At 54.5% G+C, this 12,505-nt stretch overlaps 1 protein-coding gene across 3 annotated transcripts in view; it reads right to left on the bottom strand.

The window, feature by feature from the left end:
• ATP2B4 (ATPase plasma membrane Ca2+ transporting 4) overlaps nucleotides 1-12,505 on the bottom strand; it is a 60,928-nt gene that overhangs the window by 16,806 nt on the left and 31,617 nt on the right. For all 3 annotated transcript variants that reach the window (XM_066565283.1, XM_066565280.1, XM_066565282.1), the window contains exons 6-16: nucleotides 12,204-12,332; nucleotides 10,214-10,249; nucleotides 8,204-8,365; nucleotides 7,867-8,081; nucleotides 5,540-5,782; nucleotides 4,633-4,767; nucleotides 3,771-3,877; nucleotides 2,844-3,078; nucleotides 1,434-1,613; nucleotides 677-764; nucleotides 470-576 (exon numbers count right to left, since the gene is read on the bottom strand). In XM_066565283.1, coding sequence (XP_066421380.1) covers nucleotides 470-576; nucleotides 677-764; nucleotides 1,434-1,613; nucleotides 2,844-3,078; nucleotides 3,771-3,877; nucleotides 4,633-4,767; nucleotides 5,540-5,782; nucleotides 7,867-8,081; nucleotides 8,204-8,365; nucleotides 10,214-10,249; nucleotides 12,204-12,332 — 1,637 coding nt within the window. The remainder of the gene's footprint in view (nucleotides 1-469; nucleotides 577-676; nucleotides 765-1,433; nucleotides 1,614-2,843; nucleotides 3,079-3,770; nucleotides 3,878-4,632; nucleotides 4,768-5,539; nucleotides 5,783-7,866; nucleotides 8,082-8,203; nucleotides 8,366-10,213; nucleotides 10,250-12,203; nucleotides 12,333-12,505) is intronic.

Here is a 12,505-nt window from a genome sequence, read left to right as displayed (position 1 = left end):
AAAACACTTCCCTAAAAATCTCTCATTTGCTCCCCACCCAGCTCCTGCTCATGTCCCTAAATTAATCCCCAGGGAACCTGTTAAAAACAACAGGTTTATTTCCCTGCTCCTTTCGGACAGGATAAAAAGGCATCAAACCAGAGTTTTCCCCCATAAATCAATTCCCAAAGCCTGATCCAGCACCATGCCTGGAATTGGGGTGAAAAGCTGCAGGAAAAACCAAATCCTGGGGTTCCCATGGCTGTCCTGGATCCAGCAGAGACACCAGGACAGGGCAGGTCCCTGCTCTGGGACCTCCAAGGAATTCCCAACCCCTTTCTCACAGCCCTACGCAGCTCAGACTCCAACCCAACACCCTAAGAAAATCCTTTTTTGGGTTTTCAGTCCATCCCATAGATTTGGAAAAGAGTTCCCATGGGTTCTGGAAGCAATCCCATGGAACAAAGGAAAACCCCCAGGCTGGCCATACCATGGCAAACCCAACATCTGCTTTCTTCAGGGCTGGGCCATCGTTGGTGCCATCCCCTGTCACAGCCACCACCTGCCTCTGGTCACCCACGGTGCTGTCGATGATTCCTGCCACGGAAACAAGAAATTAAACCCCAAGGGAAGGATCCCAGCCTGGACCAGGCTGGAAAAACTCCAGGGAGGAGCCTTGGAGAGGGGCAGTGCCCACCTTTCACCAGGGTGTGCTTGTCCGTGGGCGAGGAGCGTGCCAGCACCCGCAGCTTGGGCCAGATCTTGTCCAGCTGCTCCTGCTCCACCTGCAGGACCAGGAAGAGGGAAGTGAATCCTCCCCTGGAATCTTCTGTCCCACCAGAGAGCAAATCCCAAGTGGGACGGGACAGTGGCTTCACCCCAAACACTGCTGAGCACCCCAGCAGCTTCCTTATGCAAGGAAACAAGGAAAACCCAGCGGGATTTGGGAAATTCAGCAGGGATTGGGAAACCCAGCAAGATTCGGAAAACCCAGCAGGATTTGGGAAATCTATCAGTATCTGAGAAACCCAGCAGGATCTGGGAAACCCCTCAAGATTCATAAAACCCATCAGGATTCTGAAAAACCAGCAGGATCTGGAAAACCCAGCAAGATTTGGAAAACCCAGCAGGATTTGGGAAATCTATCAGGATTTAGGAAACCCCTCAGGATTCAGAAACCCCGCAGGATTGGAAAAAACCCTCAGGATCTGGGAAACCCCTCAGGATTCAGAAACCCCGCAGGATTGGAAAAAACCCTCAGGATCTGGGAAACCCCTCAGGATTTAGGAAACCCCTCAGGATTTAGGAAACCCCTCAGGATTTGGGGAACCCCTCAGGATTTAGGAAACCCCTCAGGATTTGGGGAACCCCTCAGGATTTGGGGAACCCCTCAGGATTTGGGGTTTTTGCAGCTGCAGAAGCCTCCCTGCCCGCGCAGGGCCGAGCTCTCCCACCTCTCCCTTCTCGTTGCGGATCAGGCGGTTGAACTCCTTCCCCTCCAGGCACAGGAAGTCCTCCCCGGGCAGCAGGATGCCACACTTGGTGGCGATGGCACGGGCAGTGTTGATGTTGTCCCCTGTCACCATGCGGACGGTGATGCCCGCGCGCTGGCACTTCAGGATGGCATCGGGCACCTGGGGACAGGGACAGGGTTGGCACTGGGAACGCCGGGAGTGAGGCAGCTCCTTGTCCCTAAAAGGATCTGGAGAGGGCTCTGGAGGGATGGGGGAGCTGCATCTGCCACCTCGGAGGGAAGGGACCTCGCTGCCACCTCACTGTCACCTCGCTGCCACCTCGCTGCCACCTCACTGTCACCTCCCTGGGGCTCCCATGGCTCTCCTGGGTCCAGCAGAGACACCAGGACAGGGCAGGTCCCTGCTCCAAAGAATTCCCAACCCTTTGCTCACAGTCCCACACAGCCTTTCCTCCCTTCCAAAGGGAAGGGACCTTGCTGCCACCTTGCTGTCACCTCCCTGGGTGCCAAGGCACGGCCAGACCGTCCATAAAAGCAGGAATTTCATCCCCTCCCACCCCACTAATGGGTTTATCCATCAGGGAAGAGAGGAAATTGGAGTGAGCAATGAGCAAATCGAATCAGGAGCCTCCAGAGCTGCTGCAGCCAGGGGATCTGTAATGCAATTCCCAGATTGCCAGATCCCTGAACATCTCATCAGGGACCAGGAGAGCAGGGGGAGAGCTCCAGACTGCATCCAGAGGCAGGGATGGGGCATTATTGCATTAGCCCAGCACACAGCTCAGAGGGAAAACCAGCTCCAGGAGCCCAAGGATTCTTGCTAGCTGCTTCCATTCACCTGGAGCAGCACAGAACACAAGGATTGGGAATTTTGGGTAGGAACATGCTGCCATTGTTTTGTCCAAAAATGGGAGAGAAATGCCTGCAGCAGGGATGGGCACAGAGGAGCTGCTGGAATTCTTTGGGGGAATATCAGGGATGGGCACAGAAGAACTGCTGGAATTCCTTGGGGGCAAAGCAGGGAGAGCTGCTGGAATTCCTTGGGGGAGTATCAGGGATGGACACAGAGGAGCTGCTGGAATTCCTTGGGTGAACACCAGGGGTGGGCACAGAGGAGCTGCTGGAGTTCACAGAATCACAGAATGAGGTTGGAAGAGACCTCTAAGATCATCGAGTCCAACCTATGCCCTAACTCCTCAACCAGACCATAGCACCAAGTGCCATCTCCAGTCTTTATTTAAACACACTGGGGACACAGAAGAGCTGCTGGAATTCCTTGGGGGCACAGCAGGGATGGGCACAGAGGAACTGCTGGAGTTCCTGAGGGGATCCCAGCCCTGAGCAGCAGGAAAAGGGCCAGGAACAGCACAGGCCAGGGGGGGTTTGGTACCTCGGGCCGTACGGGATCCTCGATCCCCACCACAGCAATGCAGGTCAGGTCAGACAGGATCTCGTTCTCGCTGTCCCAGTCGGGCTCTGCGTCCGCAGGGAAGTCCCGGAATGCCAGGCAGATGGTCCTGAGCCCGTGGCAGGCCATGGGCTCGATCACCTTCTTCACCATCTCGTCCCTGTCCTTCACCTTGAACACCCGCGGCTCGCCGTTCTTGTCCAGGATCTTGGTGCACCTGAGGGGACCGGGAGCTGAGTGAGGCACTGGCACATTCCTGGCACTCCATCCACAAAAACGGGGCTGTTCCTTTTTCACAGCCCCCTCCAGATTTCCTAAACCTACCCAAAACACTCTCAGCACATTCCTGTCACCCCACCTATAGAAGGGACACAACCTCTTCCACAGCTCCCTCCGGATTTCCTAAATCCATCCAAAAACCGCTCAGCACATTCCTGGGACCCCATCTACACAAAGGGGCTGTCCCTTTTTCACAGCCCCCTCCAATTTCCCCAAACCACCCAAAAAACACTCAGCACATTCCTGTCACCACATCCACAAAAAGGGGCACGTTCCCCTTCCACAAGTCCCTCCAACTTTCACAAATCCACCCAAAAAACACTTGGCACATTCCTGGCACCTCATCCACGGAAAAGGGGGCATTCCCCTCCCACAGCTCCTTCCAGCTTTCCCAAATCCACCCGAAAACTCCTTGCCATATTCCCAGCACCCCATCTACAAACAGGGGCTATCCCTTTTTCACAGCCCCCTCCAACTTTCCCAAACCCATTCCTGGCACCCTGTATGGACACCCCCTTTCCCTCCAGCTTTCCCAAACCCCACTGGGCACCTCCCAGCACCCACGCCCATGCCCCCTTGCCCCGTGGGATGCCCAGGATGCCCAGGGGATGGGGCAGGAGCAGGATTTACTTGCGCAGGATGATCTCGGAGGCGCCCTTGCTGTACATGCGGAAGCCGCCGCCGCTGTTCCTCAGCACGGTGCTCATGGACTTGCGCACGGAGTTGAAGGTGTAGACCTGATTTGTGGGGAAAAAAAACCCCAAAACTTAACTCCACAACTTGTAAAAGATGTAAAGCTGGTATTTATTACAGCCCTGGATATATGTGGGGTTGTTCCTTCTAAAGGACACCCCTGAGAATTCCCAATCCTTTTTTATCCCCTTTACTTGCACAGAGTTTCACAATAGGTTTAGGTATATTCATTATAGGTTCATATAGGTTCTATAGGTCCTATTCATTATAGGTTTATGTATATTCATTATAGGTTCATATAGGTTCATATAGGTTCTATTCATTATAGTTTTATGTATATTCATTATAGGTTCATATAGGTTCTATTCACTATAGTTTTATGTATATTCATTATAGGTTCATATAGGTTCTATAGGTCCTATTCATTATAGGTTTATGTATATTCATTTTACTTTTTTTGAGTTACAATTTGCAATTATTCCTTGTACAGAGAACTCTCTGGTCACTCTGTCAGACTCTTGCAGCTTCAGCTTTGGCTCTCGCCTTTGTTTCAAAGTTCAAGGGGCCCCTCTTATCTCCCTTTTTAGTTTGGGAGTTCCCATTCTTTTTCCTTAACTGAGGCAGTTTGCGAGCACAGCAGAGTTAACAGACCAAACAAGTTAAAACAGCACATTTCATCTCTGTTAGCAAGCTCCAGACTCAATAATGCAAAGCAGCACATTTCACTTAATTCCAAAATGGATTTCGCCTAAATCCAAAATGGATTTCTACCCTGGTAAATTCCTATTCTGTTCCAGACCTTGTAGAGCTTCTCCTCGGGCACCTCGTTGCGCACGGCCTGGTAGTCCTGCTTCAGGTCCAGCACGAAGCCCAGCAGGGCACACTCGGTCTTGTTGCCCACCTGGCGGGGCAGCCCCCCTTCCTTCTCTGGTGGCTGCAAAAAGGAGGGAGAAATGATGAAGGATGCCAAACCTGGGTGTGGAACAGGGTGGAATGATGAAATGATAGATGGGAGGATGGATGGAACAATGGATTGAAGGATGGATGGAAGGATGGATGGAATGGTGGATGGAACAATGGATGGATGGATGGATGGATGGATGGATGGATGGATGGATGGATGGATGGATGGATGGATGGATGGATGGATGGATGGATGGAACAATGCCTTAAGTTTAAGCTTTCGTATTTTCCAGACTCTGTACTGCACTAGGATATGACTCTGAACTTCACATGTTCTCCTCACAGCTCAGCCACACCAAACAATCCTTTTCCAGCCCCAGAACCAAGGACACTGCTGCAGCTTCAGCCCCAAAAAGTGCAAACAACAGCGAATTGAGAAGAGCAAACTGGGAGGATGGGACTGCACAACCTGGAGCTGTGATTGGACAATTAACCCCAATATGGACATGGACCAAAACTTATAAAAGTGTGAAAACTCATGACCAGGTGTCCATCTTTGGGTGGAGCCACGGCCGGGCTCTTGTACTGCCCAAGATTCTTGAAGATTCACCTTGGGCAGGTAGGACAGGGCACAAGGTGAGTGGAACACAGAGAACAGGAACAGCCCTTCCCCAGCAGCTCTGGGGTCACTCTCACTATATTTTAATCAACCCTACTTTATTCCTTTAATTCTGTCCAGCCTGAGTTCCCAGGCACCCTCCCAAGTCATCAGGACGCCCCCAAGCTGTGGTGCCGCAGCTCACCAGGATCTTGGAGGTGTAGGCAGAGTTGATGGCCACGCCGTGGACGATGAGGTCCAGGGTTTTGGGCAGGATGGCCTCGGGGTCGGGGATCTGGCGGTAGTGGGTGTCCCCCACGTAGGCCTGCACCACGGTCATGCGGTTCATGGTCAGCGTGCCCGTCTTGTCCGAGCAGATGGCCGTGGCGTTGCCCATGGTCTCGCAGGCGTCCAGGTGCCTCACCAGGTTGTTGTCCTTCATCATTTTCTGCAAGCAGCGAGAAGGGTCAGGGCTGGCCTCACCCCTGCCACCCCCGTCCCTTTCAGGAAGTTGTCTGTGACAATGCAATTGATTTTGAAAAGAAGTTTCAATCCTGGTAGGCTGTAGTAAATTTCACCTATGATCCTGCTTCTAATGTAACCACTGCCTTTGTGCTTACCATCCATAATTCCACTGTTTACATTATCCATCCCATCACTGCACTAAGATTAAATCATCAAAAACAGTGCTCTACAGTCACAGACATCTTTTCATGAAAAATCCTTTTAGGATTTCTCCTCTTGAGAAGCTGAGAGGCCTCAAGAACAAAATGATTAAACAATGATTATCTGCTGCTGTAGAATGCAACAGGTAGATCTGTGATTGGTTTCATGGAGTTGTTTGTAATTAATGGCCAATCACAGCTCAGTTGGCTCAAGCTTTCTGTCTGAGCCACAAACTTTTGTTATAATTCTTTTCTATTCTTAGCTTAGTTAGCTTTCTGATGAGAACTTTTTTTTCTATTAATATAGTTTTTATGTAATATATATCATAAAACAATAAACTAAGCCTCCTGAAACATGGAGTCAGATCTTTGTCTCTGTTCTAATTTAAAAACTCTTGTGAACACTGTCACACTCTACCCTTCAGAACATAGGGTGTGGGCACGAAAAGTGAATGAAAAGTAGCAAACAGCAAACTTAGAATCCTGCATTACTAGAGAACAGCTGGGATTCATTTGTGAAAGCAATACTATTAGTGCCCAGGATGTGTGTCTAGACACTGAACAGAGTATTTGCCACTTCGAAATTCATCCAGTCACTGATCAGAAAACTGTGCTCATATATACTGATAAAGACAACTTTCTGAATTTCAGCTGGAAAATTACTGGAAATTACTGAATTTCAGCTGGAAAAATACTGATTAAAAGCCTGGGACCAAGGCCATTCAGCATCGCTTTGAATAGAAGTACTTTCTAATTCTAAGACTCAAGTTATAATTATATACAAAACAATTCTGTACATGAAAGCATGAACTACTTTCAGGGGGACCTCAGAACCTCAGGTCCCTCCCCTGATAATTCCCTCCCAGGTGTGTCAGTCACCTCTCCTTTCCCCTCCCAGCACTGAAATCCTGGAATTCCAGAAGGGCATTGAGTGATTGGCAGATCCAAAGGATGCCCTCTACCCCTGGGGGGCACTGGGCCATCCAGGTGTCCTTTGTCCCTTTGTCCCTCCCCTCCTGTCCCTGCTTGGTGCCTCCCTGCCCCTTCCCTGCCCCTCTCCCCGGGGTTAAAGGAGCAGCAGCCACGGGCTCAGGGAGTTCTGTTGGAGCTGGTGCTGCATTCAGAGGCCTGAGGGCCAGAATAAAGCTCTGGATCCAAACCCTCCATCAGAACCGACTCCTTTCCTTCACCATGGTCTGAAAGCTTCTCCACAGAGGGAAACCTGAGGAGCAGCCCCTGTTATGGGGGGAAGCTCCATCCCAGCACCACCAGAGCTCCTGCAGGCCTGGACTTGTCCCCAGTGCCCAGCTGCAGCACCCAGGCAGCCAAAAGTGTCTGTGGGGTGAAACACCAACACCCAGCCGGCCAAAAGTGTCTGTGGGGTGAAACACCACACACCCAGGCAGCCAAAAGTGTCTGTGGGGTGAAACACCACACACCCAGCCAGCCAAAAGTGTCTGTGGGGTGAAACACCACACACCCAGGCAGCCAAAAGTGTCCCAGGGGTGAAACACCACACACCCAGGCAGCCAAAAGTGTCCCAGGGGTGAAACACCACACACCCAGGCAGCCAAAAGTGTCTGTGGGGTGAAACACCACACACCCAGCCAGGCAAAAGTGTCTGTGGGGTGAAACACCACACACCCAGCCAGGCAAAAGTGTCTGTGGGGTGAAACACCACACACCCAGCCAGCCCAAAGTGTCTGTGGGGTGAAACACCACACACCCAGCCAGCCCAAAGTGTCTGTGGGGTGAAATCCCACAGTGGCCACTGTTTGGTTCAGCAGCAGGGCCAGACAAGCTCAGGCACGTCCTGGCCACAACATTGGTGATATTCCAACAGTCCCTCCTCACGCCCAGGTCTCACCTTGACAGAGTAGGCCAGCGAGATGGTGACGGCCAGCGGGAGCCCCTCGGGCACGGCCACCACCAGCACGGTGACGCCGATGATGAAGAACTTGACGAAGTACTGGATGTAGATGGGGGTGCACTCGGCCAGCCAGGGCCGCTTCTGCACCCCAAAGGTGTCGATGACGAAGTAGAGCACCAGGATGATGACGGTGATGGCCGACATGATCAGCCCTGGGGACGAGGACGAGGTCAGGGGACACAGGGGACACAGGGGACACAGGGGACACAGGGGACACAGGGGACAGGGTCAGCCCTTCCCCACCAGCTCTGGGGTCACTGTCACTGTCACTCACCTGCCTTCCCGATCTGCACCGCCAGGCGCGTGAGCTTCCCCTGCAGCACCGACTTCTCCTTCTTGGGCACCTTCACCTTCTTCTTCTCCTTCTCCTCATTTTCCACCCCCTCCTGGCTCTTCAGGGGCTGGATCTCTAAGGCCACACCATCCTGAGTTTTAGCTACAGCCCGGGGGGCAAAAGAAAACACCACGTGTGAACAGGAGAGGCCCAGGCCAGGCTGGAGGACACCACGGAGGAGGATGGTGGTGGCAGAGAGAGAGAGAGAGAGAAATCCAGGACAAGAACCACTCCCGACCACACACGCGTCCGAGCACATGGAAGCTCCGTGTCCAGGCCCTGCCACCTCTCTCCGGGGTGCTTTTCTGTCATCTACCCTCTGCCCACGGATCAGGGATCCTCAGAGGTGACTCTGGCACTCATCACACCTCTGCAAGAGACCCTCTAGGCCAGATTTTGGGGTTCTCTTCCAGCCTCTAAGCCTGCAGAGGATTGGGAGTGCTTTGGAATGAGCCCAGAGATGCCCCAGTGTCCCCAGTTCCCCCAGTGCCACCCCTGCAGTGCCCTGTGGGCAGCCCAGCAGGAATCGCTCGCCAGGGAAGCGACGGAGGGGGTGAGATGGAGGGGAGGGTTAGAAATTGGGATGGAGACTGAAGAGCAGGGAGCCAGGAATCCTCCAATCCCAGCCTGGAGCCATCCACCACGCCTTTGGGACCCGAGACAGCCCAGCTTCCCATTCCTAAAACTGGGCTAACCCAGCTGGAAGGCTGCCCTGGGCAAACCCAAGCCTGGCAGCTTTGGAGAGGGATGGGCAGCCCAGCAGAGGCTCCTCCTGAGCTGGTGGAGCTGGAGGAGCAGCAGCGGCCCCAGGGCCACCCCCTGGGGGTGTCCTGTCCCCTCCTGGGCTGGAGGCCACCCCGGAGCAGCTCCACAGTGACAAGAGACCCGACACGGACACAACAAAGCACCCGGACAGAGCTGACTCAAGGAGGGCAACTCAAAACTGCTGAGAGAGAGAGAAACAGAGAGAGAAACAGAGAGAGAGAGAGAGGGGTGGAGAGAGAGGTGCAGAAATGGGGCTTCCTCCACAGCCTGCAAAGAACAGGGTGAGAAACACTGGTGAGGAGACGCTCACGGAGTCGAGGCCATGGCAGGACAGGGTGCAAGCGTCCCATGGGCCAGGCCCTGGGGGAGATCTCATCCCAGGAATGCCAGGAGGGCACCTCCAGCTCTGCCCTGAACACCAACCCTGTGCAGGGACAGCTTTAAACCACCAAATCCCTGCTGGGAGTCATGGAGGCATCCCAAGAAAGGGATGCTCCACCAGGAGTCCTCCCTGAAAAATGGCTCTTCCCCATGCAGGAACAGCAGGAAGGTTCATTCCAGTGATGCCTTAGGATTTTAGCTTTTATCTTTTCCATGTATTTATAATCCTGCAGTTCTTTAGTGTATAACTCTAAACTCCACACACAGTGTCAGCTGCTGCTTTCCCATTTTTACACAATTCCTCTCCAGGCCTGGGAATCAACACCACCTCACTGGTCAGGCCCTGAGAGATGGGAGCAAAAGGGAGTTGGGGGAGCAAATTTGGTGTCAATGGCTTCATTACCTGCAGCTGTAATTGGCAGATTAACCCCCAATATGCAAATGGATTTAAAAGTGTGAAAACCCCGTGACCCGTGGTCCATTTCTGGGTGGGCTTCATCTGCCCTAAATGCACCTGAAGGCCCTTCAATAAATAAAACTGCTTTTGATTCCCTTAATTTGGTCTGGCCTCTGGTTTTGGGCAGTCCCAGCACGGCATCCCCTGCCTTGGGTTGGGGTTTTGGGGACACCACGGGACCGTTGCACCCTGTCCTGGAGAAACGAGGCGAGAGTCCCGCCGGAGCAGCAAAGAGCACAGACTGATGAGGAGAAGGAAGGAAGGAAGAAGGAGGAAGGAAAGAAGGAAGGAGGAATGCCTGGTAGTTAGTGTGGTGCTGGTTCAAAGGATGGAGAGGCTGGCGTTACCTTTGTTGCGGTTTTCGGGGGCTCCGCTTTTTTTACCTGTTCAAAGAGAGAAAGGGGGGAGGGCTGAGCACAAGGAGCCGCATTCCCCATCCAGCTGGGATGCTCCCAGGGGCCACTCCAGTGGTCACCCTCTGGACACCACGCCTTGGTCCACACACAGCTCGAGGCTCCGCAGCTCCCAGGCTGCCCTGGGCACCCCTGTCCCAAGGATTCTGCTTCTCCCCACCTGTAAATCACCCCCAAACCCCAGCAGTGCCTCGAGGGTGCTGGAGGTGCCTCAGATTTTCAGGAGGAGAAGCCCCAGAGCAGATTTTCAGGAGAAAAAACCCTCCTGGCAGCTCCAGGTCCCTCCCTCCTGCTGCCACCAGATCCAGATGGGAAGCACAGACTTGTCCCCCACCATGGGCAGCACCAGACCCAGAGCAGGGAGGTGTGACCCCCCAAAATCTGTCCAGGTGGCACACGGGGGTGCCCAGGGCTGCTGCACCTCAACCAGCCTCAGGTGACAAGGGCTTTATGTCACCCCACAGCTCCAGTGGGGACAAACTGGTGGCACCCCCTGGACCTGCTCTGCTCCCAGACCCATTGAGCTTGAAGGCTGGGAAAGCTCCAAGCACTGGGTGGCTCCCAGTGCCATTCCCAGTGCCATTCCCAGTGCCATTCCCAGTGCCACTCTCAGGGCACCCTGTCCTGATAGCGGCACTGGGAATGGTGGGAGCTCCATAGCTCCCAAATCCTGGAGCTGGGGAAGGCAGGATCCAGTTCAGAGCTGTGGAAGGCAGGATCCAGTTCAAAGCTGGGGAAGGCAGGATCCACACCCAGAGCAGGGGAAGGCAGGATCCAGCTCAGAGCTGGGGAAGGCAGGATCCACACCCAGAGCTGGGGAAGGCAGGATCCAGCTCAGAGCTGGGGAAGGCAGGATCCACACCCAGAGCTGGGGAAGGCAGGATCCAGCTCAGAGCTGGGGAAGGCAGGATCCAGCTCAGAGCTGGGGAAGGCAGGATCCAGCTCAGAGCTGGGGAAGGCAGGATCCAGCTCAGAGCTGGGGAAGGCAGGATCCAGTTCAGAGCTGGGGAAGGCAGGATCCAGCTCAGAGCTGGGGAAGGCAGGATCCAGCTCAGAGCTGGGGAAGGCAGGATCCAGTTCAGAGCTGGGGAAGGCAGGATCCAGCTCAGAGCTGGGGAAGGCAGGATCCAGCTCAGAGCTGGGGAAGGCAGGATCCACACCCAGAGCTGGGGAAGGCAGGATCCAGTTCAGAGCTGGGGAAGGCAGGATCCAGCTCAGAGCTGGGAGCTGCAGCCAGCACAGCCCAGGAGCCTCTCCCGCCTGGCATCGCCTCCCGGGAAGGGCTCCCTGGCGCGGGGATGCCGGAGCAGCTGGCAGTGCCAGCCTGATGCTGCTGCCAGCGCCTGATCCCAGTGAGGCCAAACCTGCTGAGCAGGGCATCAGGGACACAGGGAGCTTCCCCAGCTGGGAATAAGCAGCTGGATGTGAAAGCTGAGACAGGAGAGTGCTCCAGTCCCAGCACGATGGGAACACCTCAGCCTGGCTGCTGTCCCAGCCCTCCTCTGCCTCCTGCCGTCCCCTCCTTTCCCCCAGGGAGCTCAGGGAATGCTCAGGAGATCCTCAGCCAAGTCCTGCAGGGTTTGGATGGGCTGAAAAGACCCTGTGGGCACCCAGGACTCACCTTCCCACCACCACGGGGTGGGCAAGGAGCACAGCAGGGGAGTTGCCACCAGCCCCTCTTCCCAGGGGATCCTTGATCCCCCAAACCCCACAGCTCCAGGATGGAGAGGAGGGTGCTGGAGAAGGGTCCCAAAGAGGTCTGGGAGCATGGAGGGACCAGGTGGAGGGGACAGGGATAGATCCCCAACCTCTCCCTGATCCTGCCTGGGCCAGGGGAGCTGACCCCATGTGGGAGGAGCCTGTGGATGCTTCCCAGGAAAGGGAGAAAGGAGGGAAAAAAGGCAGGTTCAGGGCATTTTCTTACCTTTCTTCACTTTCTTCTCCTCGTCACCCTCTCCTCCTGCTCCCAAGAGGGTGAAGATGATGCCAGTCTGGGAGTTGATGCCCACGGCAGTCACCACCATCCTGCCCGAGCCCTCCATCACGTGGGTACCTGGCAGGGCAGCAATGCCATGGGCACACAGGTGACACTCCCAGCTCCCATCCCACAGAGTCCCAGACTGGTTTGGCTTGGAAGGGACCTTCAACCCCATCCTGTTCCACCCCCTGCCACGGGCAGGGACAACTTCCCCTATCCCAGATTGCTCCAAACCCCGTCCAGCCTGG

This window comes from Molothrus aeneus, chromosome 24, assembly GCF_037042795.1.
Source record: "Molothrus aeneus isolate 106 chromosome 24, BPBGC_Maene_1.0, whole genome shotgun sequence".
Classification (NCBI taxonomy): Eukaryota; Metazoa; Chordata; class Aves; order Passeriformes; family Icteridae; genus Molothrus; species Molothrus aeneus.
This window is presented reverse-complemented; position numbering and strand designations above follow the sequence as displayed.